Consider the following 25,654-nt stretch of genomic DNA (forward strand, 5'->3'; position numbering starts at 1 on the left):
CTCTAATTTCTTGAAGGTAATAGTAATTACCTTCAAGACTACTAAGAAGTGTTCAGGCAGCACACTTGGGCTTTATTGAAGGACATGCCAATAGGGATAACCAAAGCCCAAAATCTCCTCATGAGCAACTTGGGAAACACATAGGAAACTTGACAGTTACTTCCTCCCTGCCTCTTTGTCCCATGTCAGACCAGTTTCTTTAAAGGCCTTTTGGCAAAGGAACTTTATCAAATGGCTTTTGGAGATTCAGGAAAATTTATCAACCAGCAGGCATGTGGATAAAGGTGTGGAGCTGAATCCCTCAACAAACTTCACGTGTGAGGCCTGGCTGCTCTGTAAAAGCCATCTTGGCTCTTCCCTGCTGCAGTTGTTCACGCTTAGCTCACTGTTTCTCTTCTTTGTGATAGTTCCTACCTGTTTGCTCATTGTAAATGTTACACAGGATGACAAAGAGGTTTAATAAATTCCTCTGCACTCCTTCAAAACCTGATCTCCAATGTTCCATTCAAGTCCTGTGGGATTAATGGATTTAAGCAAGAAATAGTTAAGCTACTATTTACGGTGTTTTACTGTGGAGTTCCTTTTCACCGTAGTGAGCATATTTGAGCCTCATATTTTGTTTCTGCCCACTTTGTTGTTAAGTTTTTCCACTGATGCTTGGTGCTAGGACAGTTCTTTCCCTGGGCCTGTAGAGCTCTGGTACATTAGTCAAGGTGAGCACAGATGTGATGTGTCTTTTCTAAGCTGTATGTGTTGCTATTGATTTTTCTGCCTCCTTGGCTCTGCGTTAGGGAAGGTGGTTTTTATTCTTCTGGCCTTTTATTCCTCAAGACATTTTCTGGTTTGCTTTATTTGCTTTTATATTTAATCTCCCAGAGTTTGAGCATTTGTCTCCTCATTTTGATGCACGCTCAAATGAGTCCTTTTTATACCTAAATAGCTGCACTCATGCAGCTGTTTATCATGCAAACTTAGGTCTCTCCAGAGTGGTTTTGACAGATCTTTTGATTTCATTGGGAGTATCCAATCCAGTGTTTGCATACAGCTTTGCTGCCGCTTAACAGAACTTTGACTGGTTGCTACCACGTTTACTTACTGCTTTAGGAAGCTGCTTTTTTTTTCATGATGCCTTTCCTTGGAGCAAGTTAAGTCCTAATGGCTTCAAGTGTGGTAGCTGCTACTGAACACACTAGAATCATAGAATACATTTCACAAAATTTACAGCCACATTCAGAGCCAAGCCTGCTGGGGTTGTTTTTACTTTGGTGCATTCTTTGCCCAGCTCTATGTGCAGCAGAAGGATGGCCTGTGTCTCACTGACAGCTGCCTGCCTGTGGAGGGGTAACAGATTACCCACTGGTGCTCTTGCTGCTGCCACAGCTTCACTGATCTCCCTCAGCATCCCCTTTTTGTTTCCCAGTCCTGCTGGGCAGTTAGTAATACTTTCATAGTGCTGGAATTGTACAACCGGAACCATGACAATGTAAGTGGTAGGGATTTGATGCAAGTATGAACTGATTCCCATGCGTACTGAAGCTTCCCATCCTAAAATACGGTCACCTGAGGAAAAATAAGCTGGTCTCTGCTGCATGCTAGCAAGGAGTTGAGTGCAAGGAGGGATGGTTTCGGAGACCTTAATATATATTTGCATGCCACATTTTCCAACCTGACTGAAGGTATTGGTGTTGTACCTCGTGCCTTCATTAGCACAGGCACTTGTCTTCCAGTGACATCTTCCATTCTGGGCTCAGAACCAAGAAACTGAGGTTTCAACAGACAAAGAGCCATCTTCACCTGCTGTTGGACAGGTTTATTAAGAACAACTTTTATTTCTTGGTAATGAGGGGAAAGCAGCCCCCATCCTGTTGTTATTTACATTTCTGAAGACATAATTATTACACAAACAACAGAATTGGGGTGACAGAGAAGGAAGGAGCTGCATGAGAGCACTGGATTAATAAACATTTAGTTGTAACTTGCCGTGGTGTTCAGAGCCACTGGCTGACACATTAAATTAAAACAGTGCCAGCCCAATCTGATGCACAGGGATCTCCTTTAACTCTTGCAGAGCTGTAGCTTCAGTTTGGATACCTCAAGGCTGAGCAGGAACTTTAGCTGAGCATTTTAGAGTTCAGTTTTGCTGCCAAGGAGACAGACAGTAGCAGCCCACAGCGGTGTTTCTAATGGGTGGTAGACATGTGGATTCATGTCTTGCCTCCCCCTCATCCAAGCTGCGTGTGGTTGTGCCATCAGCATCTATTTAGAGGAGGCTGCAATCAGTGTACAAAGTTGCCTAAAGGGGCCTTTGGGTGGCTTCGTTAATCAGGCCCTCAAACAGAATGATGACTTGGCAGAAATTTTGCTCTGCTTTGTGCTTTGAAAACCTTAATCAGTAGACACCATGTCCCCAGGATCACAAGTGTACTGGTTGGTTTAGGTTTTGTATGTAAAGCAGCCCGAGGTTAAGCCATGGAGGTGGGGTTTTTGTCTCAGTACTCAGACCAGTATTTAGAGAGGGCAGTGAGACTCTAAAGACTGAAGTAAATGAAGCAATGCATCAGAACTGTGTTCCTTTGAACAGATCTGAGGAGCATATGCATCAGTTTCGAGCTGCTCACGCCTGGGAATGTCTTCCTTGCTGTGGAGGTTACTGTACAGTCAGGCCCAAGAGCTCTGAGTTATTCTAGACAGAAGCAGGAGGAAAAGAGAATTATGAGGAAACTTTGTGAGCACACACAAAAGTCTTTTATTTCTTTGGAGGCTTGTCCTGGCTGACCTTATTTGTGGAAAGGTAACCAAGTGAAGCATCACAAGAGAGATGCTGAAAGGCCATGTTCTCCCAGCTGAATCCATAGGCACAGTTCCTCCCCCCCAGCCCCCTTCAGTATGCACACAGGTCTCTCCATGCCCCTTTGTATTGTTGACTGGACAGGTTTAATTTCTGTGGGACAGAGAAGTAAGATGAGGTTGCTTCAATCAGAACAACTGAGGTTTGTACGAGTGAAGGTTTCCCCAGGGTTGGACTGTCTGCCAGTTCTCAGCCCCCCAGGGCTGGCAGGGTTTACAGTGTAATTCAGGGTTCAGGTGGTGACTTTCAGGAGCGAAGGGTACAGTAAACAGTAAGACTTCCCCTCCTATTCAGTGCAGGGAAAACCTGAAGTGTCCCAGGGATCTAGAGGCAGAGTCTGCTCCTGGGGGAAAGCTTTTGTCTGCCTTTAGCCAGCTTAAACACTTGGGCACACAGGCTCAGATGGCTTTACAAGGCTGCAAGCCTGTTACCCCCATCCACATGCAGCTTCACAACACTTGTGGTCTGTTCAGTGTGACAGGACTTAAGGTACTTGACAAAATTGAGTGGGAGTTTTCTCCCCTTAAATTGCAGCAAGCACCTGTTTTCATGGGCAGCAGTGGGGGTTGGTGTCTCTGAAGGGGAGGCTTCAAACAGCTTGAGCAGTGCAGCAGCAGTGTGTTATGTACAGAATTGAGCAGGGAATAGTACTCACCAGAGCATGGGGAGATGAAAAAGGGAGAAATATTTACATGAGCTTAGCCAGGGTGCTGGGAAAGCTTTCTAACTGACTGCTGGAGATGTCCTGAGGCCTGTGAAAGAAGAGAATGGGATAGTGATGGTAGAATTGGGATTGAGGGAGAAATTTGTTGCCTTTCCACTGGTATTTTACTGAAATATGGGTTTGAGAAGACAGCACAGTGATGTGGTGCAGGCTGGCTCAGGGCAGGCTGCTCCTGTCTGCACCCTACTTGCCCATGTAAGGCTGGGTTATGGGGTTAGGTAAGAGCTTTATTCTTTCCCTGAGTGTACTTATGAGATTAATCCAGCAGCTTTATATCTGGAAGCCAGACAGCAGTAAGGACCTTGTCCTATTCCTGCAGTGAGCAGATAGCAAACTGATTCCCACCTACCTCTGATTCTGCAGAATGGCTCCCAGGAAGTCCAAGAGAACCATGTGCTGGTGATAGCGACTGTCCATCAGGATGCTGTCAGACTGGCGCCTTGTCAGGAATCCATGCACCCCTTCTCCTGGGCTGCTCTCACTGCTTCTGTTATGCAAAGAGAGAAACACCTTTGTTTCAAAGATGCTTCTTAATCCCTCACTCAGAGGTTGGCTCACGCTGAGCAGCACAGTGAGTAAACCTGCTGGGTCTGAGCCTGGGGCCATTATGCTTAATTTCAGTAAGGAATTGTCAGCTCTGTTTGCTCCTGTGTTAGAACAGGGAGCAGAGCTGGCTTTCAAGTGACTAGCTGTCTTCTTTAGTGGCAAGAACTGATCTATCCAGCCAGAGCTCCCCAAATCATTGTGGAGAGGCTGTTTTCTTTCTTCAGAAAAGGCCAGGGATACCTCTTTCCTGAATGAGCATTGTAACTATTTTTTGCAGCCATCATCACTTGTCGGTATTATGGTAGAGCTCTGAGCTAATCTGACACTTTACAGACTTGGAGGAAAAGATTAATTAAGCTGCTTAATGGTAGTTGTGATTAGGGGGTCTGAGACACAGGGATGCAGGATGCCCTTTGGGGTATGGAACAGCAGGAGAGCTTGCTTCTGTTGCAGTAGAAGGTGGCTATTTCTTCTACCTGGATGAAAGAAAGTGCCTGGTGTAATAATAGAACGTCAGCCCTAGTACAGCAAAGGGCTGTGGCTTACCCGAGGCGTTTGCCAATGATGGTCTGTAAGAACTTGCGGGCAGAAATCTGCCCCAGGAACTTGCGGTAGTTGTCAGTGAATATGGCATCCGCGTGGCGCTGCGTCCTGGGGGAAAGACAAGCACAGGCTGTGCTCTCTGAGCCAGCCACAAACCTTCCCGGTGAGAAGTGGGTGGTTCACATCACAAAATGCACTGGATGGAACACTGCTGCTGTCAGGGACAGGTAACCACACCAAATGCCTTTTGGTATTGGACTGTGTTAGTGTTGGAGGGTAAAGGATTTGAGGGAGCTCAGTTCTGACATGGAGGCAGCAGACAAAATAAAATGTCTGTTAATCAGTATCCGCAATAAAACAAGTAAGGAGAAGTGCCTGAAAACCAAAGGTGAGGTCAGAAAAGCAGTGGAAAGGAGGAGGAGAACCCCAAGCTGGGAGAGGGCAGAGTTGGGGCTGGACGTTATATGCTCTGCAGCAGCACCATTACCTCCTGGGAGGGCTGTGCCTGGGACACGGTGACAGGAGCCTCCAGCAGGTCTCTAGCCTGGGGATATTCCTAAATATCCACAGCTAAGGGGAGCACAAGCTACTTGGCCTGTAGCCTTGTACTTGTAAGAATGAGTCCTCTGTGCTTCAGAGAGAAATAACCATCCTTCATCTCCTGGCAGGGGTGGAAAGGAGAGGCTCTAATGACCAGCAGATGGATTCCCAGGGTTTGGTGGATATTATGTTCCCTGCAGGAGCCTTGGGTCTGTGACCAGGCCCATCAGTACATCCCTGCTGCTGGGGGACAGCAGGATGCTGGACATTGGTGATGGTAAGGGATTGGACCCTGCTGCAGTTGCAGGGCTCAGCTGGAGCCTCGACTTTGGTGCTGGTGGGTCTAAGCAACCTTCTGGCCTGCTCCTGGGCTGGGGGAAGATCATAACTGGTGTACTCTGGCTGCAGCAAGGCTGAGACGTGAGGTACAAACCTTTTGTTAGTGGGGTCTGTTAATAAACCCTCCTCCTCCTGTTCCTCTGCTGAGGGGTTATGGCTCTGCAATGGGCTGCTGTGCTGTAGCTGGAAGTTCATGGCCTTGCCAGCAACCAGCCCTGGACTGTACCTGCAAAAGGAACCCAAGGCGTGCAGTGAGATGTGCTCCGTAGCCAGTCAGGGGTCAGTCTTCTCGACCACTGCTCCCTGTTCCGCTTTTTCTTTCTGCTTTTGCCATGCCCATCTCCTCAGTAGTGCAAGGGGTGTTTGTCACTCTCCTCAACTACAAACTGTCCTGAAGCTATTTCAGCAGTGAAAAGATGATTAATAGAGCTGCCTCAAACACACTTCCTCTTCACTGAGCTCCCAGCACCCTCAAGCAGAATTCCAGCAGTTCTAGTATTGTTATGCCATGGCTTTGCACAAGGCTAAAGCATTTTCTATGAGATGTGCAAATCCACATTATAGGACCTTGTGCTTCCATTGATTTGTACACATTGAAGTACACTAAGCAGCTGCAGAGTTCATGGATGAGAGTATCTGCAGTTCTGACTTGCAGGCACAGACTGTAGCCAGTGATGGAGCTGGAGGTGCTGCCTGCTCTGGACATAGCCAGTTTCCCTTTACAGAACCCAGCATTCAATTCTAAGACCAGCTGGGCTGAAATACTCCATCAGGCCTACTGCCTTTGGAAACCACCCCTAGGCTAGTAGTGTACCCAGAGAATTAAGCCAGGGCAAAGAAATAGGCTTCACCAACACACATACAGTTCATCTGAAGTGCTGGCAACCTTAATTTGGCACGTGCTTATTTTGCACAGAGATGAAGCAGCGTGGCCAAAACCCTCAGCAGCTTACCTGAGAGCTGGGTAGAGAGGAGAGGAGATGGAGCATGTGACTAAATGCAGGAACAGGAGCAGGGTGGCTTTATCCAGCATCTTCCACCCTTTGGAGTCACCTGAAATGCAGAGCAGTCAGTCAGTGGCAGTGAGGGGAGACCAAGTGCTGAGCTTGGTTAGCCAGACAAACCACAATAACTTTTAGTCACTGTGCTTGGGTAGAGAGGGGGACTGGACAAAACACATCCCTTCAGGAGGGCTGATCTGCTGCTGTGTTGAGGGGAGCCCCCAGCACCACTTGGTGAGGTGTCTACGCAGCCCTGAGCACCAGCTTTGGTGGAAGGTGAGATGGAATTGAGCTGTGTTTGTCTGCCTTCTGATAGACACTGCTTCATGTCCTGGGGCTGGGAATGACTCAGGACAGTGGGCTGAGGCTACACACCCTCAGGAGCTTTTGTCTCTGGAAGCGAAGGACAGGAGGAAGGTATTTCAGTGAATGCTCTTCCTGAGTTTCCATTGAAAGTGATTGATCTTTTTGCTCAAAAAAAGATTCTTTAAGAATGTGGATAGGAATCTTTAAAATACCAAGTTTCACTGTTCTCTGTCTTATTTTATAGAATAAAAGAGCAGAAAGATGTTTGATCTCCGTAAGAGAGAAGAAAAACAACCTTCCAAATGTATACCAATACTTTATTTCAAAAAGAGCAGCTTCTGAATGGAAAGGGGTTGATTGGGCTTCTAATTGCCCAAGCAGCCTTTCCAAGCAGTGGGTTTTACTGATGGTGGTGGTAGGAGGGGGCCCCTTCTGATGGAAAACATCAGCAGTGAGCTCTCTTCTCCTGCTCAGACATAGCTGCCCACTCTCCTGACTGTAAGATAACACAGTGAGGGGAAGGCTGGGGAAGGACTGGGGATCTTGCATGTGGGTCTGATCTTGGTACCATGGAAGAGAACAGAACTAGTGGCAGTGTCAGAAGTGCAGGGACAACCATGGGGAAAGGCTTTGCACTAAGAAATGGGGTTTCTTATCACAAACTCATTCTCAGCCTGGTTCCTGCTGCTTGTGCTGTCAGCCATAGGACCAGCAGCTTTCCCGTCTGTTCCCCTGGGAGCAGCACCATTGCTCCTGGCTCCAACAGAGCTTCTTGTTTGCTCATGGCTTCCTCTCATACCTGGTCTGTTTTGGAATTGCTCTGGCTGCCTCAGACAGCTGAGGAATGCTCAGAAGAAGCAAAAGAAGTGAGTCTAAGAGACCTACAGAGCTTCTGGTTTTAGTGCAGTTTTCCTGCTTGCCCTCTTTTTCATTTGAACTTGAAAAGATATCCCGCTTCTCTGCTCTCCCCTAAATAGCTCCAAAACAAATCCCAAATACAATCTTTTCACATAGAGGAGATGATCTAAAGAATCTGTTGGGGGGTACCAGGAGATTCTGGCACCTGCATCTATAGACAGTGTCAACCAGGAGATTTAATCAGTCCCGGGAAAACTGCTGTGTGAGCTGAGAAGTATCCATGTAAATGAAAACCAAGCCCTTTTTATTTCCTAGGATACAGCCCCAGTTACCACTTTCTGTACCTGGTTTCTCATGCTTGCATGCTGGGTTTTCTCCAGAACTGCTTTTTTGTCCCTTTGAGATCTTTTTGGATTTTCTTTCTCTATTATTTGATTTTTTTCTTTTTAATTGTTTCTGGCTTTGCCTTTTCCCTCCTGTCTTGTTTTGTCTTCTCTCCCTTAACTACAGTCTGCTTCTTATCCTAGCTTTTGGGGTGTTTCTGTCCCCCTTTTTCCCTTGAGAAGGAGTCTGAAATCAGGGTCCTGAACCCCTTCCCATATTGCAGAGGAGACACTGGGAACTGAAGTGTCTCCTGCAACTTGGAAGCTCTGCAAAGCCTTGTCACCTTCGCAGTTCCCCTGAGGTGAGGGACACCTTGCTTTCCATTCTGGCAGCATGTGCAAAAATTATTAATAAATAAATTGCCCTTAAGATGAAGAGCTTTTCGCACCATTCCAGCAGATAAAGCTAATAGCTTCATTCCACCCTGTGCAGCATTAACAGCAGCATTGTAGAAATGATGCCGGAGAGGTGGATAACATATCTTACTGGTTCTGAAACCCTACCTGATCACTCTTAAAAATACCACTGTGTAGATGAAATGAAGCATTTACCATGCCTGCTGTTTTATAAAGTCCAGACTTTTCTAGTATGAAATCCTACATTAGAAAAGCAGAAATCCTTTTCAGTGCCTTGCTCTGCCTCACGTTACCTACAACAATACTGTTGTGTTTTTCCTCATACTTTGGTTTGGCTCAAACACAGTTTTATCAGCAGGTAAGTAAAACACCCTTTGTTTTCCAAGGTAAAAGGAACCCACACCTGTATAGCAAAAGAGGAAAACTGTGCTACAGCCAGTGAGCATCTAACATGTTTTTACAAGGCTCATCTATATTATAATTCTATTTGTTTGCATTTATCCTATAGTTCAATTATTGTTTCGTTCTGTAACTTGTTACAAAGAAGTCTTGCATGATACAAAGGCTGTTGTACCTGCCAAAGCTGATTACTGATGCTAATTTGGTTGCATTTCAGTGTAATTTAACTGTCTCCAATTTCCATATAGCCATTATCTTGTTACATGCACGTACAGAGGCTCACGCTTACCCTTAGAAAGCAGGCGCTTCCTCGATCGGCTCCTGCCCGGATGCTTCCTTCCCCTGTTGCAAATACAACTTCTTCTCTAGAGCTGCCTCCGTGAGCCCCGCGGGGTCTTGGGGACCGGACACGTGCTGAGCAAGGAGGACACTTGGATCTCCCCCAGCTGTCCTCTGGCTGCCAGCGAGGTGCATCTCCTCCTTTTATACCTGTGCTCCCTCAGGAGTCCTGTGGGCTTCTACACGTCAGAGAATCAATTATCCTTCTGCATTTCCATGCCGTGTTTAGCATCCTCTTTCTGTGTGTGTGCAGAGAGACAGGCAGGGAGGTTGTGGGCAGAGGGTTATGTCTGTCGTTAGGGGTCATTTGAATGCTTTAGCATTCAAAGGGTGAAGAGCAAATAACAACAATAATCTGGTGGAGTGAATGGCAAACTTGCTTTGCAAGGTAAACTTCTCTTTCCCTTAGCAATTGCATTTTTTCGCTTTATTCCACAATGACAGTGAGTTAACCATTAATACTTTCTCACACTGCCTACTCAGGAGGGCTTATCTTTTTGCTGTCTTCTTTTTCTTTGATTATCAGCCTTTTCCTCCTTCTCCTTTGTTACTCGCACCTGCAGCATTAGCGGGGCAGTTCATGCTTCAGTCCCTCACAAACATCACAGCTTCACATCAAGCTCACAGAGCAGCTGGAGAACCCTGCTCTCTCCATGTGCTCTGGGAAAAGGCAGGGGTCTTCCCTGGGGTGCCACATGTGCTGGCGGCTGTTTTCAGTCCTGGAACAAGGTCTGTGAAAGCCCCATTAAAAAGAACACATAGCCATGGTGCCAAGAAGACCAGGACATTTCAGAAGAGTGAAAAATGAGATGCCAGCATGAGCTCCACCTGCCATATTTTTCATAGCAGCTTTATAAGGCCCAGAATTGATGGGGACCCAGACCTTCCTGTCTCGGGGCTTGTGTGACTCGACGCTGGGAAGAAGTTTCAGCAGGTGAGCTGACTCGTATCTGCCTTCATATGCATGCCTGTCATACCTTCACCTTGCACCAGAGCACTCATCACAACTATCAGTGGCAGAGATGGGCTGTAGGGAAGGATGGTGCTTCTGGTGTGCACATGGGTGCCTGTGTGTGCAGGGAAGCAGAAGCATTCAGCGCTGCTCTAACCCTCTGCCATTGCCCCTTTGCTGCTTGCCGAGGTGAAAAATCAGCACTGGGATTATGGCTCACTCCTTAGTGCAGCAACATCCTCCTTCCAAACCATGGGCTCTCAGTAAGCAATAACCCAACAGTTGGAAAGGCTGGAGTGAGCTCAGCACGCCAGGTGACTCTGGTGTTACGTAACAGTTGTGCACCAATGCCTTTTGGCTCTCCCCGCTGGGTGCTGCAAGGGCTCATGTTCCCTTTGGTAACAAGTCAGGACCAGGCCACTTTGCAGAGGAAACATGAAAAAAGATTGAATGGACCAAAGCAGGAGCTCGAGCTGACCCTGAACTGAGTCAGGGTCCTTCTAGTGGAATTAAACAAAACAATAATGGGAAGAGAAGCAAGAACTACTGCCTTCCTCCACCAGCCTGTTCATGGGGAGAGGATCTACCGTGCAAATTCGGCAGGTATAGCAGGTGTATCATCTACTCATGAGCACTGGAGAAGGGGATTTCTGGGTAGCACAGAAGTGGTTTTCCAGAATCCCTGTTCTGGTGCACACAGCTTTGCTCTTGTCTCTGCAGACTGCTTTTTGGAAGCAGTCTGTTCATGTTCTCTCATGTGTGAGGTTGGCTGCACCAATTTTTCAGCATGAGTTATTTTTCTTCCACTGTCTTGGTGCTACACTGGCTGAACAGATGAATCAGACCATGTTGTTAAACCAGTTGAGAGCCAACACTATTTCAAGGTATTATCCTATAGCATGGTTTTGAGCTGATTCTCTCTGTGCCTGGCCTTACACAAAGCTGCTGTGAGATACTGGGCAATATCTGTTAGATCAAGGAGAATCAGTCTGTAATGGACTTGTTTATAGCTGCCTGCTGCCCAGCTTGGATTAGGAGGGCTGTGATCCACATTCATATCTCAAATGAGCTGCTTTCAAAGAAGGCTATATAAAACTCCATCATGCTAGGGGTTTCCTTGTGCTGCCTGGGCTGGGCTCCTGTCGTGCACAGCTGCACCCAGCGAGACTCACACAACAAGCCCTCTTTATGACTTCTGATTTAATTGCAGGGGGCAGCAGAAATGTCTAAAACCCCTCCAGGCTCTGTCGGGTGTATCCAGCTTAGGAGTCCTGAAATAGCATAAACAGAGCAGCTCTTCTGTTCCCGGGATTTCCTGTCCCAGCTTCAGGCAGAACCTCTGTATCTTCCCAGGACCCAGAAGGGTCATTTGTGGAGCTCCTCCAGCAGATGCCATGAGCTCTCCCTCTGGTTAGTGAGGCTACTTCTGCTGCAGCAGAAACTGCTGTGATCACCATTACTGCCAGTATTCAGCCTCTGCTTGAGTCCCACAGTGGGTGCTCTGGCTGCTGCTGTCTCTGCATGAAGGTGCTACAGACTGTGATAGGATCCAGTGCTGTTTGGATCTGGTTTTGCATCCATCCATTCATGTTGCAGTGTGTATTTGAGCTGGCAGCTATGGTTTTGGTTCTCATGGTCCCTACCACAGCTGGTTTTGGTAGCATCCACTGGCTCCCCAAACACAGGTATGTAACTCAAATTACCTCCCAGGTTAGCATCACACAGTGGATAACTGTCTATTTGCCCTCTAAATCCAAGTCCTCACTGAGTGCAAGCCCAGTGAAGTCTACAGCCAGGTACAAGCTGCCATAGGTACCTTCTGCTGCTGGATCACACATCCATTCAGACCTAACATCTGTAGGGTCCTTGGGTGAAGCGCACACCAGCTCCTTTTATTTCAGTGTCAATCCTTTGCTGACAAAGAACAGTGTTAGGATCCTGCAGAATTTCCCAGATATTGATTTCCTCTTAGCTTTACCTCCTCCGGTCCTCATGCCATGATTTAAAAAACGGCCCCTGTCTATTCCAGGTGCAGAACGTAGTGCTTCAGATAAGATGAGCAGGATGTGAAATGGTGCTGCTTACTTTGTGAGATAGAACTAACGACAGTAAAAAGTAAACCATCAATTGGCAAAAAAACTATCCCATATTCTCAGCTATCAAAAGCTTTTCTGCACTTCCCCAAAATGGCACAGATGGTGGCTGTTGGTCCCCAGTTTCTCTAATCTCCACCACTCCTGATAGAGCCCCACAGAGCTGTTCTCTCTGGTTTTCTTTATGTGAGAGATGTAGTGGTGACTAACTTACCACAAATGCTTAGTGGTAAATTAAACAGAGCTGCCTTAGAAGTTACACTTTTGCCTAGATTTGCCATCTTATTTGGTTCTAATATCCCAAGTGGCAGAACTAAGGCATAAATAAGTTCATCATCAATCATTTGATTACATGGTCCATTACCAGTGCATACACAGGAGCTTCCATTCCTAGGTTTGCAATCACTTTTGCCCCATCCTTGGCAGTGTTCAAGGACGAGGTTGGACAGGGCTTGGAGCAGCCTGGTCTAGTGCAAGGTGTCCCTGCCTGTGGCAGGAGTTCGGAACTGGATGAACTTTAAGGCCCCTTCCAACTCAAACCAGTCTCTGATTCCATGATTTCTTTGGAAATATGAGAAAGACAGGATTTGTCCCATGTTGCCAATTTCTTCTAAGGAAAAAGCAGAGAACCCAAAATTTAAACCCAGCAGGTGAGACTTGCTGTTAAGAAACCATATAAGACTTGGTTTCTTCACCTTGGCAGGATAAAGTATGGGGATTTGGATCTTCAGATCCTCCTGACTCAACCCTTTGAAGACCAGTAGATTTCCAGGTGAGACTTTTCCCTTGAGGAATTCGGATTGGTAGGAAGCTGAATACGAACATTTATCAAAATAATCTCAAGTAGGGAGTCCCTCTGGATGAGTGGGAAGCATGGGATCAGATTTGAAATAGGCAAAATCAGTAATTTAAAATGTGCAAGAAGTGCTGTTAGAAAGGACTGTCTCATAGTGCTTAAAGCCTGCTTGAAAAGCCTACTTCAGCTTCAAACGTTTATGTAGCACTGAGAGTACAATGGAACAAATAGCACCAGCCTACGAGGTGTGTATCTGTCAGGAGGCTGAGGAGCTCTGGGGGTGAGATCCATTGATAGAGCTCGTACCTGTCTGGTGCTGTTTATTTCCTAGCAGAGCTGCTGGAGCGTTTCAGCATCACCCAAATGAAGTGCCAAGACTTTCAGCCAGACATCAGCATGTGACACTCAGCTGTAGGCTCAAGAGTTACTGGTTCCTGAATTTCTGGCTCTCTACATACCACCTCCTTCCTCTTCCAAACCCAGCTGCCAGAGCTCAGATGCCAGAAGTGAATCTCAGTAATTAAGGAGTTTTTCTTTGGTCTTACCACTCTCATTTCAGTTAGGAAAGGAGCTAGAAGGTTACACACAGCACATTACAGCCAGAGAGAGCCAGCCTCAGTCCTAACACTGAGACCTTTGGGATGGAGAAGCAGAGTTAAGGCAGGGTCTGTGAACACCCACTCTCTGCTCAAAGGGCTGTAGTGACTGGCCCAGCACCACCACTTCCCACCTGGGTGTTGGTCTGTGTGTTTTCTGTCACTTGGTTTCCAGTCAGAATCCAAATGCTGCTGTTACTGCTCATCTTAGGAAAGCAATTTGAAAGCTGATAAAACATAGAATTTAATGAGATGTTTTACTGGTACCAAGAAAGTAAAATGTTGGTTATGGAGAGGGAATGAGGAAGTCCACGTTTCCAGTAAGGGCTGAAAAGTGAAAGCAGTTGTAATTAATTTTTTCCTGGCTGAATAAAATGCAACCTGAGGATGAAAAGAGTGGTGCATGAGGATGTGGTGTACACGTTTAAGAAATGGTAACAAATAGGTCTCACTGCAAAGACATGCAGGAAACACTGCAGTGCAAATGAAAGGAGAACTGTAGGAAGAACTAAAAAAGCTAAGGATGATTTGGATGTGGAGAAACACTTCATGCCTGAGCTCTGTCTCTGCTTAGAATTGAGTGCTGACAAAATGGACATTTCTGCTTGTTGAATCAATTTGAGCTTTGAAACCCACTCACATCTCGTGGGCTTTGGAAAAATATCTTCTATTTTATATATGTCTATATATATATAAATAGCTTCCTTTTTAATCATTCCCCAGTCAGCTGAATGGAATGGGGCAGTGAGGTGCTGGTGACAGGCAGCTGTAGCGGGCTAATGGCACCACCTGCTTGCGGTCGGAAGGGTGAGTGTCTCCTGAGCAGAGCTGGTGTTGCTGGATTCCACAGCCTCAGGGGCGGGATAGCAGCAGAGGGAATGGGCAGGAGCTGCATCAGATCTGCAAGCCTCACTTACCTCTTCGTACTTAGAGTAAGTAGTGCTGTTTCTGTTGGGGGAGAGGAGGAGAATGAAGGAAATGTACCGGATCAGTTGCAACCCAAGTGTGTATTTTCCCCTTGGTGGGCAAACATCAAAGTGGGAGGATTGGAGCCCATGAGAAGGTGTGTGGGCAGCAGCACCACCAAATTCAGTGTATTGGGAGGAATTTAATACTGAGAGGATCTCTCCTGACATTCACAATACATTCAGTATCTTTGTGTCCTCAACAGCCAGTGTTTGGGAGCGGAAAGGGCAGAAATGACCACCTTCCCTGAGTCTCTGCATTCAGCCCTCACCCCATGCAGCCGCTCACCAGGGGCAGTGAAAGCTCTGGTAATTATTTAAGAGTCATTTTCTCTTTAGGTTTTTTTATGCTAGAAGAATTTCATTGTCCAGGTGTCTCTGGCCTCTGCAGCTCGCAGCCGGGTGCGTTCTCCAGTTGTCTGTAAAGTCTTCTGCACTAAAAAGGATGAAAGGTTTTTAATCCAATTGCTCAAAACCGTTGAAATAGCTTCATTAATACCCATTTAATTCAAATGCTTGGTAACAGCCTAGATAATCCTTTCATTTCAAATGCCATACCTCACTCCCTCCAGTAGATAAGCAACCGATTAGGTTTTCCCCAGAGTATTTAGGCTCTCTGATAGTGAAGCTCTGCAGCAAAACTAACCTGGCACTCCTGACGCTTTAGGGTTAGGAAAAGAGCAAAACAAATCACATTCTTTAAATACCACAAACGAGCCAAACAGAGCACAAGCTAATTTTCCATCTTATCGAGACATCTCCATTTCAGAGCTGGGTACTGAATCGGAATATTAAAAACAAACTAAATCCCTGGCCAAAAGCAAAGCCAGAAGCGTGTGGCTTAATTATTACTGCCAGAGCGCTTCAAGGGAGCACATCAAAACCTTGTGGATAAAGAGAAACCTGCCAGGAGAGAAAGGCCACGCTATTGATGGTGGGGATTAAGGAGCTCGCGCTGATTTAGGGGGTGAGTACACGGACCCTGGGGTGCTTGGCTGCTGTGGGGACCCCCCGGTGCCGGCACCCCCAGGAGTCCCCAGCCGGGGCGGGTGCAGCCGAGCGGCCCCGGGGGCCTTGGGCAGGAACCGAGCGGCGGAGCCTCCCCGCAGGCCGCCCGTAGCAACGCGGCGCCCCGGGAGGTTGCTAGGGGCGGGGAGCGCTTCCGGCTGGGCGGGGATCACTTCCGGCACGGTGAGGCCTGGCCGAGCGGGGCGGTGAGCGGGCAGGCAGCGGGAGGGGGGACCGGGGATGGGGTCCGGGGGCTGTAGCGGGGCTCGGAGCGGCGGGGCTGCTGGAAGGGGCTCTGCTGGAGCGCTGCCCCAGGGGGTCCTCGCCGGCTCCGTAGCGGCCGCTCTTCGTGCTGCAGCCGGGCTGGTTGCGGCAGAGCGCGGTGCCGTGGGGAAGGGAGGACGAGCTGTGTGTGCCCTGCGCTGAGGCTGCACGGCTGCTTCTCCTTTCGGACCCCCGTATGCCTGGGGACAGTGGGCCCGTGAGCCTGCAGCCGGGCTGCTCAGCCCCGGTGATGGCTGTTTATAGCGGTGCTGAGCGCACGCAGATACCCCTGAAGGCAGTATTGGCCAGTCTCCATCCTAGCACCTACTAAGTCGTTTCTTGCCTTATCCTTTGACAGCAGCTTTTATCTTCTGCGCCAATACCGTTGCTCTTTTTTCCACCCCAATAGGAAGCTAATGCCTATCACTTAAAGTGATTCTATAGCTTTGTCCTACAGTGATTATTTATATAGTACTAGGTCTTGAAGATGCCAGCTGGGAAACACAGAACAGCAAAAAGAAAGGTTTGAGTGTGTCCTGGCTTCATTGAGGTGGCTGGTTTATGGCCCTGACGCTGAAAACACACAGTTATATATGATAGGGTCTGATCCTGTGTCTAGGGGGATGGCTGCATCTTCAGTGGTGGCACTGAGGAAGAGCACAAACCTGTAGCCCTAAGTAGCCTCTCACTGGTCCTGTGGTACAGCTCTGGCTTTGCCTGAGGATAGAACCCTTTTGTGCAGGGGTAGCTGTTTGCAGTAAAATCCTGATAGAGGCAAATAGTCAAAATCAGTTCCCATAACGAAGTGCACGTGTTTGTGACCTATTTCTGCTGTGATGTTCCAGCAAGATGGCTAAGCCTGCGGGGAGAGGTGGTAGCTGCTGTGAGACCGGATAAGTAAGCTGGAGGGGTGAGGGGAAAGTGTCTTCCCAGGGTCTGACATAGGAGTACCCGTCTTTAAATGCAGTTTAAGAACAGCTACTTTAAGTGTAGCCATGTTAATAGGTGAGGTGGTCTGAGGAAAAGGTGGTTGATAACCTGTGAACAAGAAGCAGCAGCCAAGGAAGAGGTGATAAAACTGTTAGCCTCACGGGAACAGGGAGGAAAACTCCATTGTCATCCAGGGACCTGCTGGATGAGCTGTAAGGTACAGTGCAAGGACGTTGTGCTTGCAGTGAGGAAACCCTGTGCAAGCTTCTGTGTATGGTGAGAAAGGCTGAACCCTGCTTCCCCCAGGTTCAGCTTTGGCCTGCTCATGTATGTAAGCTTCAGCCTCCTTGCCTGGGCAGGTTTGGGTGCTGTGTTAACCACAGGCGTTTTAAAACAGGGAAGAATTTTGCAAACATTACTTTAGGTCCACTGATAGGTCGGAATGGGGGTTACCTGCTGTGGCTCCTGTGCAAGCAAGGACACTCTATGACTAGTTGGAGCACGATGTCAGGTCCTCTGAGCATATTTCATGGGGTAATGCTTAAAATGGTAGTGGCAGCTGCTGCCAGCCTGCTTGAGAGCTCCTGATGCTGGTCACGTCACCTGGGATTTGTTAGAGAATTACTAATACCCTCAAGGGAAGTGAAACAGAAAAGGGGAAAGGAGGAGGAGACTTGCAGAAGATGAGGATTATTTGTTTTCACTGTATCAGTTTCTTGCTTATTTTTGTGTGCTCTGTTTCCGGTGTATGAATCATGAATCTCAGTAGGAGTTTGTCCTGAGAAAGCTCCAGGTGAGGAGTGAAGCCACATCCCTTCCTGTGCTGTTTGAGGAAGGGGGTGGGCAAGAATAACATTTTCAAGAGATAGCCCCATAAATAACATTGTGATAAAATGCAGTTCAAGGGTGAAGTTTCCCATGGTTCTGTTTCTTGCTGAGGAGCTGCTGCCTTAGTGGATTGGAGGAGAGGGCCTTTTTAACTTTAAAAGCATTTAGGGATGAGCCATGTTCGTGCTTTGTTGACACTGTGGTATGTCCTGTGCAGCCTCTGGGGCTGTGTTGGGACTTGCCAAGTCTGAGTGGTCCAGTGTGTGTTGTGGCTTCCTGCACAGGTCCCACATGGCTTTTGCTTACTGAGTTTTAATCAGAATTTGAGGGGAAAAGAAAACAACCCTTTCACTGAAGACCAGACCTGAAGGGGCCATGAAAGGTCATTTGTTCTTAGTGCCTGATTCAGAGGCAGGATTATATACACTCACACCCCATCCCAGGCGAAGGCTTATCTGCTCTGCTCCTCTGAATCATCAGTAACTGGGGTTCCACAGCCTCTGTTTTCCTGGGGCTGCAGCTCATGGAGTTTGGAATTTCCCCTCTCTTTCAAAACTCAAAATAATATCCCACATTTCAGATGACTTAAAATTATTTCTTGTAATTTATATACCACTCCTTTTAGTATGTTATGACATTTGCCAAATGACACTTGCCTTTTATGCAATAGCATTGAATTGTCTTAAATTTATCAACTATAACTTTACTCAGATTGTAGTCTAAGTTTAGCATCTTTCTGAACTAGGTCACATCAGCAGAGTGTAGAAATCTCCTCCTAGGCTGAGAAATACAGAGCCTGCTTTGGAGATAATTTCTAGGAGGCAGATCACCACCATTCAGCTGAAACATTCACACAGCACAATCTCACACCCAAGCTTTCGTAATACAGAGAATTGTAAGTATCAGTAAGTAGTGCTGATTCAGTAAGTATGCACCAGTCTCATACAGGTCAGGAGAATTGATTCAGACAGTAATCACAGCTGAGCTCTGATGGCATCTCGGACTAACCGAACTTCCCTTTTGGGACTTTCTGTGGTGTGCTCCAGCAATTCTGGCAGGAGAGTTCTCCCTTAATGTAGAAAGCCATTACTCATTCATAGAATGAATTGACAGCTCCATTAACAAAAGATAAAGGAAGGAAGAAAGGATGGTCCTGGGGCTGAGAAACTAGCCTGGGACACAGGAGGTCAATGTTTAACTCTGCCACAAACTACCTGTGTGACCATCTCAAGGTATATGGGGCTTAGTGTAACTGGCCATTAAAACCATGCCTAACTTTAAATACATAACTCATCCTCTGTCTTCAACAGATCTACCTTCTGTGTGGTTTATTTAGGTAGCAGTTGGCTTTGTACACTATCTAAACCAACAAGGCTGTGACCACATATACAGTGTAATAGTCATCTTGCATGAAAGCCAGGGAGAATCTATTCTTCTTAAGCTCTTCCTTTGCTGTTTCGTGAGCATTGTTTATATTGTGTTTGTCTTCCCCTCACTTGCAAATGAACTGATAGTAGTATTGGTGCACTATTTTCATAGGCAGGTGGTAAAAGAGAAGCATCCAAATAAAAGGTAACACTTGTTTCCCTCTTTCTTATTGGTTCTGTAGATCAAGTGTATCTTCAACAAACCTGCATGAGAGAGTCCATCATTTTTTGATAATGGAAAGTGAATACCTGAAGACATGATGCAAATAATTGCGCTTTTTTTTCCCCTCCTTGTAGTAACCAATCTTCTTGAGAGCATTAGAGAAGAAGGGTGCACCCACGATGGCTGCTGAGTTGGATTTCTCCCCACCTGAAATCCCTGAGCCCACGTTTATGGAGAATGTGCTACGCTACGGACTCTTCTTTGGAGCCATTTTCCAGCTTATCTGTGTGCTGGCCATAATCCTGCCAGTGTCCAAATCCCATAAGACAGTAAGCAGTGCTCTTTAATACTGATGGGCAGAGTTGGAGAAAGTAGGATGGGAGGCAACTTTGAGTAGCTAACGGAGACACAACGGTCTGCCCCTGGGATTGATGACAGTTTCATTGTTCTCTTTCCTTCCTTCCAGCTTTCCCACCTTCGGCTTTTGTCTTGTGATTTACCACCATACTAGAAAGTCAGGAACAAATACCTGAGCCAGGGGCTCTCTTAAGTATCAGTGAAAAAAGTGACCTGAAGCACTGGCAAGGTGTGCTAAATGTACATGATGTTCCTGACTGTGCAGGAAGTGGCTTTAGTCCCAACACCAGATTGTCCACCTGCTGATTTGCTTTATTAATTGCCAGAGTTTCCCCTTCGCAGGACTTGCCTTTCAGGAAATGACTTTGGGCTCTAGTTTGTATGAAGTTATTGGGAACAAGATACAGGTGATATTTCTAGTATATTCTAAGATATGCAAGGTATCTAAGATACGTAAGAAGGGCGTGGGCCTGCTCAAGGGTGTCCAGAGGGGGTCACGAAGATGCTTTGAAGACTGGAGCAGCTCTGCTCTGGGGACAGGCTGGTCGAGCTGTGCTTGTTCAGCCTGGAGAAGAGAAGGCTCTGGGGAGACCTTATCGCAGCTCCAGTGACTAAAGGGACTACAAGAAACCTGGAGAGGAGCTTTGGACAAGGGCATGTAGGGACAGGGCAAGGGGAATGGCTGTAACCTACCAGAGGGGAGATTGAAATCAGATCTTAGGCAGAAGCTCTTCCCTGTGAGGGTGCTGATGCACTGGTACAGGGTGCCCAGGGAAGCTGCGGCTGCCCCATCCCTGGCAGTGTTCAAGGCCAGGTTGGACACAGGGGCTTGGAGCAAGCTGCTCTAGTGGAAGGTGTCCCTGCCCATGGCAAGGGGGTGGAACTGGATGAGCTTTAAGGCCTCTTTCAACCCAAACCAGTCTGGGGTTCCAGTGTGAGGAAGGCAGTTTTCAGTACTGACACCCAATCTAATGCCACCAAGTGAAGGATGCTTCGATGCAGTTGGTGCAGGAAAAGGTTAAAGTGAAAGATTCAAGTGAGCTACAGGACTCCTGTTCCTCTAACCTGGACCCCACTGGGATGACCTGCAACCCCCTGGCTTTTCAGATAAAAGAGCTCCATGTGCTGGGGACAGGGATTTCAGTGTTGGTGATCAGGCAGCAAGTTTGGTGGTTTGATACAGATTTTGTCTAAACGCTTGTGGTGTATTTTCAGTAACAACTCAGCATGGGAAGTGTTGTTTTCAGGCTATCTTTATCTGCCTTGTGCAGAAGGAAGCATGGAAATTTTCAGCCTATGTGAGGAAGGGAATGCCTGAGGGCGAGGCATGGTGTGAAGGATGTAGTTCATGACCCAGCTTTTCCACCTTTAACTGCTGGTGTGATGTGAAGTTGCAGTGATGTACTGGCTTAGTGACACTGCCCCAGCATTGGTGCATTCTGTCCTGCTCAGGAGCTGCAGCTCCCAGCAGGGAGATGATGGTCATGGCTGGTGGTCACGATGCAGTGGCATTGCAAGTCTTGCACTGTTATTCTACAGCCACCAGCACCCATCTGTTATAGTCCATGGTTTCCCCTGATAAATATTTAAGAAGCACTGAGGAGCCTGATTCCTGAGAGCTGGAAAAAGTGAGAGCTTTAGTTTGAAGTGTGAAAGTGAAGACCAGGCCTGCGATTAAACTGCTAACACTCAAGACCTGTTACTGTTTGAGTTTGCAAGCATGCTTTGACGTTTGCTTGCTCTACTTTTTACTTTCTCCACATGTCCTCTAGATTTACTGTCCATATGACTAATTTACAAGACTGTGAACGCCAGAGGCTCCCCCTCCAGATCTTGGGAATGATGATTGAGTCTGGGTAGCATAGTAGGATCTCTGTCTTGGAGGCTTTGGGCTTTGAAGTCTGCCTTGGTTTGAACGTTAGAAGGCAGCAGTGTTCACTTTATGGCAGCTGCATCTGTGAGCAATATACTGCATGTTGCTCCATTCCTCCAGAGCCTGCTGGCTTTCCATACACTGATTACAGCCCTTGGAAAGCCAGCCAAGTCTCCTTCCTTGGAAAGCCACACAGATGTGAACTCTTAATAGCCCAGTAACTTGAGAGATGTTTGAACCAAGCTCTTTGATTAAAAGGATACTGTGAGATGCTCGCCTCCCCCTCCATTATCTGGAGCGCTGTCTTGGAAGCCTGAAACTAGCACGTCTTGCTCAGCCATTTTTTGTGTGTCCTTTTCCAGTTGGCACACACTGACTGATAGAAACCAAGATGCTAAAGCAATATTTATACTCAAATGCATTTAATGAAAGGAGGCAATCTGCATGTGTGTGCTTTCTCAGATGAGACTGGCGCTGTTCCCTTGTGTTTTTACAAGATAACTAGACTTTACTTCCCAGGGCTGAAATACTATCTGTCATCTTCCCTGAAGGAAACAAGGAGCATATCTAAGCATTCCTTCTTAGTCCAGGTGAAAAAAGCTTTCCCTGCAATTCCCTCCCTGGATTTGGGGCTCAGTTTGGAGGCTTTGAACTTTGCATTCTTATTACTGTGGGGGGGAGTATTTTTTGTCTTGCCCTTGATAATGGTTAACATTTAGCAGAAATACCGTGAATGTTTCCACTGGTGATTATCTGATATCTTCTCCCTTTCCGCCTTTAAAGTTGGGTTTGGTTTTATTTTCCAAATGCTGTTTTAGACACTTCAGCTCTTAATGGCTTCTGTGGTAACAAGCTGCTTCTGTGCATAAACTGACATCAAAAAGCACATGCAGGAGAGTCAGAGATGGTGCTGCTTGAGTCTCATTAAATGTAGGCTCAGTTTGATATAGAAGTGTTCCAACAGGGACACCCAGCGTTTGCTTCCTTTGGCTTATACTCAGATTCCCAAAGCGAGCTGTCAGCAAATCACAAGAACAAGTTACTGACTGTTTCTCAATTGATTCTTGTAGGACTCTGAGAGTTTTGAGCCCAAGAATTCAGAGACAGTGAAGAAGTCAAAGGCGACTGCTCCGCAGATAAGCAAGAAACCTAAGAAGGAAACCAAAAAGAAACGATAAAGGCATGAGCAATGAGCCTCAAAAGGCAAAATAATCACCTATAATCACGCTTCCCCGGAGATGGCATCAAAGGCAACTCACTAGATTAAATGGTTCTCTGGCATTGCCATGTTTTACCTTTCAGAGACAAGGGAGAAGGAACTTAGAAGAGTGGAAGGGGTGGGGTTCCACCATAGATTTCTTATAAGGAAAGAGGACTTCATATGTCCAGGACTTCATCTGACATGATTAATGTGTCAATCACCATTAAAGTGACTTCTGTCATTCCTGCTGGCTAGAGAGACCTATTGTCCTAGCTCCACCATGCTGGCTGTTGTTCCTAGTCCAGTCCCTGGAGAAGGTGGAGCATGGGTTGCTACTTTGGATACTGGTTTGTGTTGTATTTTTTGAAGGCAGAGGGATCAAATGGATCAAGGATACCACACTACACAGCTTTGTATTCATTCATCTCTGTTGTCATCTAGTCTGAAATACATAGCTGCATTTTATGGCTTAATAATAATGTCTTTGTCATATTCTTTAATTCTTTAGGTAATAACTCATCAGATTCCAGACTGCAGTAGATGAAAGCTTTCATTTCCCCAGCATCGCTGCCTTTCTTACTCCCCACCCATGCACTTTACATTCCCACCCTGGAAAGCAGGTGCAATTCAGGGAATTGAGGCTGTGGTGGGGACTGCAAAAAGCAAGGAACAGTTTGATTTTGGGAGGTGCAAAATTTAATGTGTGTGTTAATGGGGTTCCAAAGTTTCTTTTCCCAAGTACTGTGTGTGTTGGAGAAAAGCTGCTCTGAGGTGAGAGTCTTGGAGCAGGGAACTGGTTGTGTATCAAACAGCACTGCCTGGCTGTACTGTTGATAAACCTCCCGTCAGGCAGCTGAGCGCCAACCACATTCTCCATTTCAACATGGCTGGGGCTTGTTGCATTTGCAGTCTCCCTCTCAGCCTTGCCTGTTGCAGTCTCCTGCATCTCCTCTTGCTGAATTCTCCCTGAAGTTAAATATGATCTCAGCCTGAGGAGATCCAGGGGGTGGCAAGCTGCCTGTGTACCATGACTGTATAGCAAGAGACATATACACAATGTTCCTTCAGGCTCTGCCCCTCCAGGTCCAGGGACAACCTAGTATTAGATTTAAATATGGCTAGACAGGACTGGAAAGAGATAGGTGGTGACACAGCCACAGAGTCTCTGTAGGGCAGCTCAAGCTTCCTGAAGCCAGCTCACATCTTGGTTTGTTTGATCATGAATGAGTCAATGGGAGGAGAACCTGCTCTTGTAGGCGCACCCAGGGTTCAGAGCAGCTTTGAAGGGCAGGCTTCTCTCTAGCAGGGCTGGAAGTCTGAGAACCTTTTTGCATACATAGCCTCCCATCCTCAATTTACAAATGCCTTGGGAGCCCAGATATGGTAGCAGTGTTGTGCTGCTGGGTGTTCTTTAACAGGAGTTGAACAACACATTTACACCATTGGTGTTTAGAGCAGCCATGTTCACTGCTCGCTCTTGGTTTTGGTGGGTGAGACAAATGGATCCCAGTACCAGTTTGATTAACCTCTCACTGCTTCCTCTGCTCCAGGCTCTCTGCTTCCCTTAACCAGAATGCTGACACCAAGGTGAACTGCTTAAAATCCAGCTAAGAGTTCTGCTTTAAATTCAGCATTTCCTTTTTCTTCCTTCTTTTGAGCTACATAAAGGCAATATTAGGACAGAACAAAGCATGGGAGACTCAAGCGTTCTACCGTTGCTTTGAGTTCTCAGTACAAAGAAACATTACAGAAATTTCCCAGGCAAATAACAACAATATTTTGTTATAAGTTTCCATTACGGACCTGTGTTCCTGTCTGGAATCTGCAGGGGAAAGAAGAGCGTGGCTACTGCCCTGGACAGGTACTGCAGATCATTTCTTCCATTTTAATAAAAGAGGATGGTGGTGGTTTCATCTAAAAGACTGGTTTTCTGCAGGTTGCCTAAAGGAGGGGGTTAATGCTTTAATGGAACTGCAACTATTGAAAGAGTAGCACACACGCATTACCCAAAATATAGAAGTGCTTCTACAGCTAAGAACCAGTCAGCAATGAGTGCTCTGTGGTTGTTACCTGAAATAGCAGGCTACTACATTCACATCTGCATCTGGCTGGTTTACTCATTGCTGAGTGGAAATCATGGTTGTTAGGGTTTGGTTTTGTTGGGGGAGGAGGGATTAAGATAAATGTCCCAGTCTGTTCCTAACAGTATTACACCTATTTGAATGCTTTTGTTAGCTGAACTTATAGTGTGTTTTTAGAGATGATGAATATCCCATGTGTTTTAGTTTCTCTTGACATGTGTAATAAATACAATCAGAATCTCTTTGTTTAAAAAGAAATCTCTTTTTAAAGTTGTACTGCCTTTTCCATGCATTCATTGTGAAAGCTGCCAGAACTCATACTATAGGAACACAGGGACATAAATAACCTATTCATAAAAATGATCCACTAAGGGAAAGCCTTTCAGATCATTTAATCTGTGAGAAATTGGTTAGTTAATACTGTCAGGCATGTGTGCATCTCTCATCTGTGTTTGACTTGGAAGTAGGGAACTATCTCCCAGTACAACTTCAGCTTCTTGGGAAGGAAGGAGGAAATGGTGCAATGACTAAATGAATTTGCCTCTCAGGAGAGATTCTGGCTCCAAGAGCCCCCATGAAGGTAGCAATAATAAAGGCATCATTTGTTAATAATGCAAGCAGGGGATTAGATGGGATTCAGTAGGCTGGTAGTAGAGATTTCCAGGAGCCCCTCGGCTGTAGCTCAGGTTTACATGCAGGAGTGTGGAGCTGGTTGGTGTCTCTTCTTGGCAGTGGTAAGACCAGAGTGGTAGCCAAGAACTGGCAAGCATCTGTTGGTTTCTTCACCAGAAAACCAAAGCTAGAGAAGGACCAGTGTGGTGACTCCTCTAATTCCCAAGCATTTTTCTCCAGGCTGTTTTGTAATTAACATCCCAAAGGGAGCTGAAGGCCTCATTAAGTCAATTTTATTGAAGGGGAGGTTTTCAAAGGTCTGCCT

The 25,654-nt window shown here is 46.6% G+C and overlaps 2 protein-coding genes across 6 annotated transcripts; one reads left to right on the plus strand and one right to left on the minus strand.

The window, feature by feature from the left end:
* Positions 1-2,412: 2,412 nt before the first annotated feature.
* On the minus strand, positions 2,413-15,349 carry GHRH (growth hormone releasing hormone). 4 transcript variants are annotated; one of them, XM_061441919.1, is made up of 8 exons: positions 15,232-15,349; positions 14,875-15,021; positions 6,494-6,593; positions 5,635-5,766; positions 4,665-4,769; positions 3,922-4,182; positions 3,504-3,600; positions 2,413-2,683 (listed from the first exon to the last, which is right to left on the minus strand). In XM_061441919.1, exons 3-7 carry the CDS (start codon positions 6,571-6,573, stop codon positions 3,537-3,539), a joined length of 642 nt encoding a protein of 213 aa, XP_061297903.1. In that variant the 5' UTR covers positions 6,574-6,593; positions 14,875-15,021; positions 15,232-15,349; the 3' UTR covers positions 2,413-2,683; positions 3,504-3,536. The 4 variants fall into 4 exon arrangements, with proteins under 4 accessions (XP_061297903.1, XP_061297902.1, XP_061297904.1 ...); XM_061441918.1 differs by having other exon boundaries at positions 15,144-15,264; XM_061441920.1 differs by lacking the exons at positions 14,875-15,021; positions 15,232-15,349 and adding an exon at positions 9,134-9,270 and having other exon boundaries at positions 3,922-4,059.
* A 1,721-nt stretch (positions 15,350-17,070) lies between these two features.
* Positions 17,071-23,115, plus strand: MANBAL (mannosidase beta like). Of its 2 annotated transcripts, none has more exons than XM_061441921.1 (3): positions 17,071-17,580; positions 19,340-19,534; positions 22,506-23,115. In XM_061441921.1, exons 2-3 carry the CDS (start codon positions 19,385-19,387, stop codon positions 22,611-22,613), a joined length of 258 nt encoding a protein of 85 aa, XP_061297905.1. In that variant the 5' UTR covers positions 17,071-17,580; positions 19,340-19,384; the 3' UTR covers positions 22,614-23,115. The 2 variants fall into 2 exon arrangements, with proteins under 2 accessions (XP_061297905.1, XP_061297906.1); XM_061441922.1 differs by lacking the exon at positions 17,071-17,580 and adding an exon at positions 18,916-19,008.
* Positions 23,116-25,654: the final 2,539 nt, after the last annotated feature.

This window comes from Pezoporus flaviventris, unplaced genomic scaffold (genome assembly GCF_033815535.1).
Source record: "Pezoporus flaviventris isolate CSIRO_AGI_PZ_B2104156 unplaced genomic scaffold, CSIRO_AGI_Pfla_v1 ptg000213l, whole genome shotgun sequence".
NCBI lineage: Eukaryota > Metazoa > Chordata > Aves > Psittaciformes > Psittacidae > Pezoporus > Pezoporus flaviventris.

Bases quoted from the DNA above. Each gene is read 5' to 3' on its own strand.
- GHRH (XM_061441919.1), bottom strand. From the start codon at position 6,573: ATGCTGGATAAAGCCACCCTGCTCCTGTTCCTGCATTTAGTCACATGC. The intron at 5,767-6,493 runs GTAAGCTGCTGA...TTCCTTTTGCAG, and splicing joins CCTCTCTACCCAGCTCTCAG to GTACAGTCCAGGGCTGGTTG. The intron at 4,770-5,634 runs GTTTGTACCTCA...TCTTTCCCCCAG, and splicing joins ACAGACCCCACTAACAAAAG to GACGCAGCGCCACGCGGATG.
- MANBAL (XM_061441921.1), top strand. From the start codon at position 19,385: ATGGCTGCTGAGTTGGATTTCTCCCCACCTGAAATCCCTGAGCCCACG. The intron at 19,535-22,505 runs GTAAGCAGTGCT...TGATTCTTGTAG, and splicing joins TGTCCAAATCCCATAAGACA to GACTCTGAGAGTTTTGAGCC.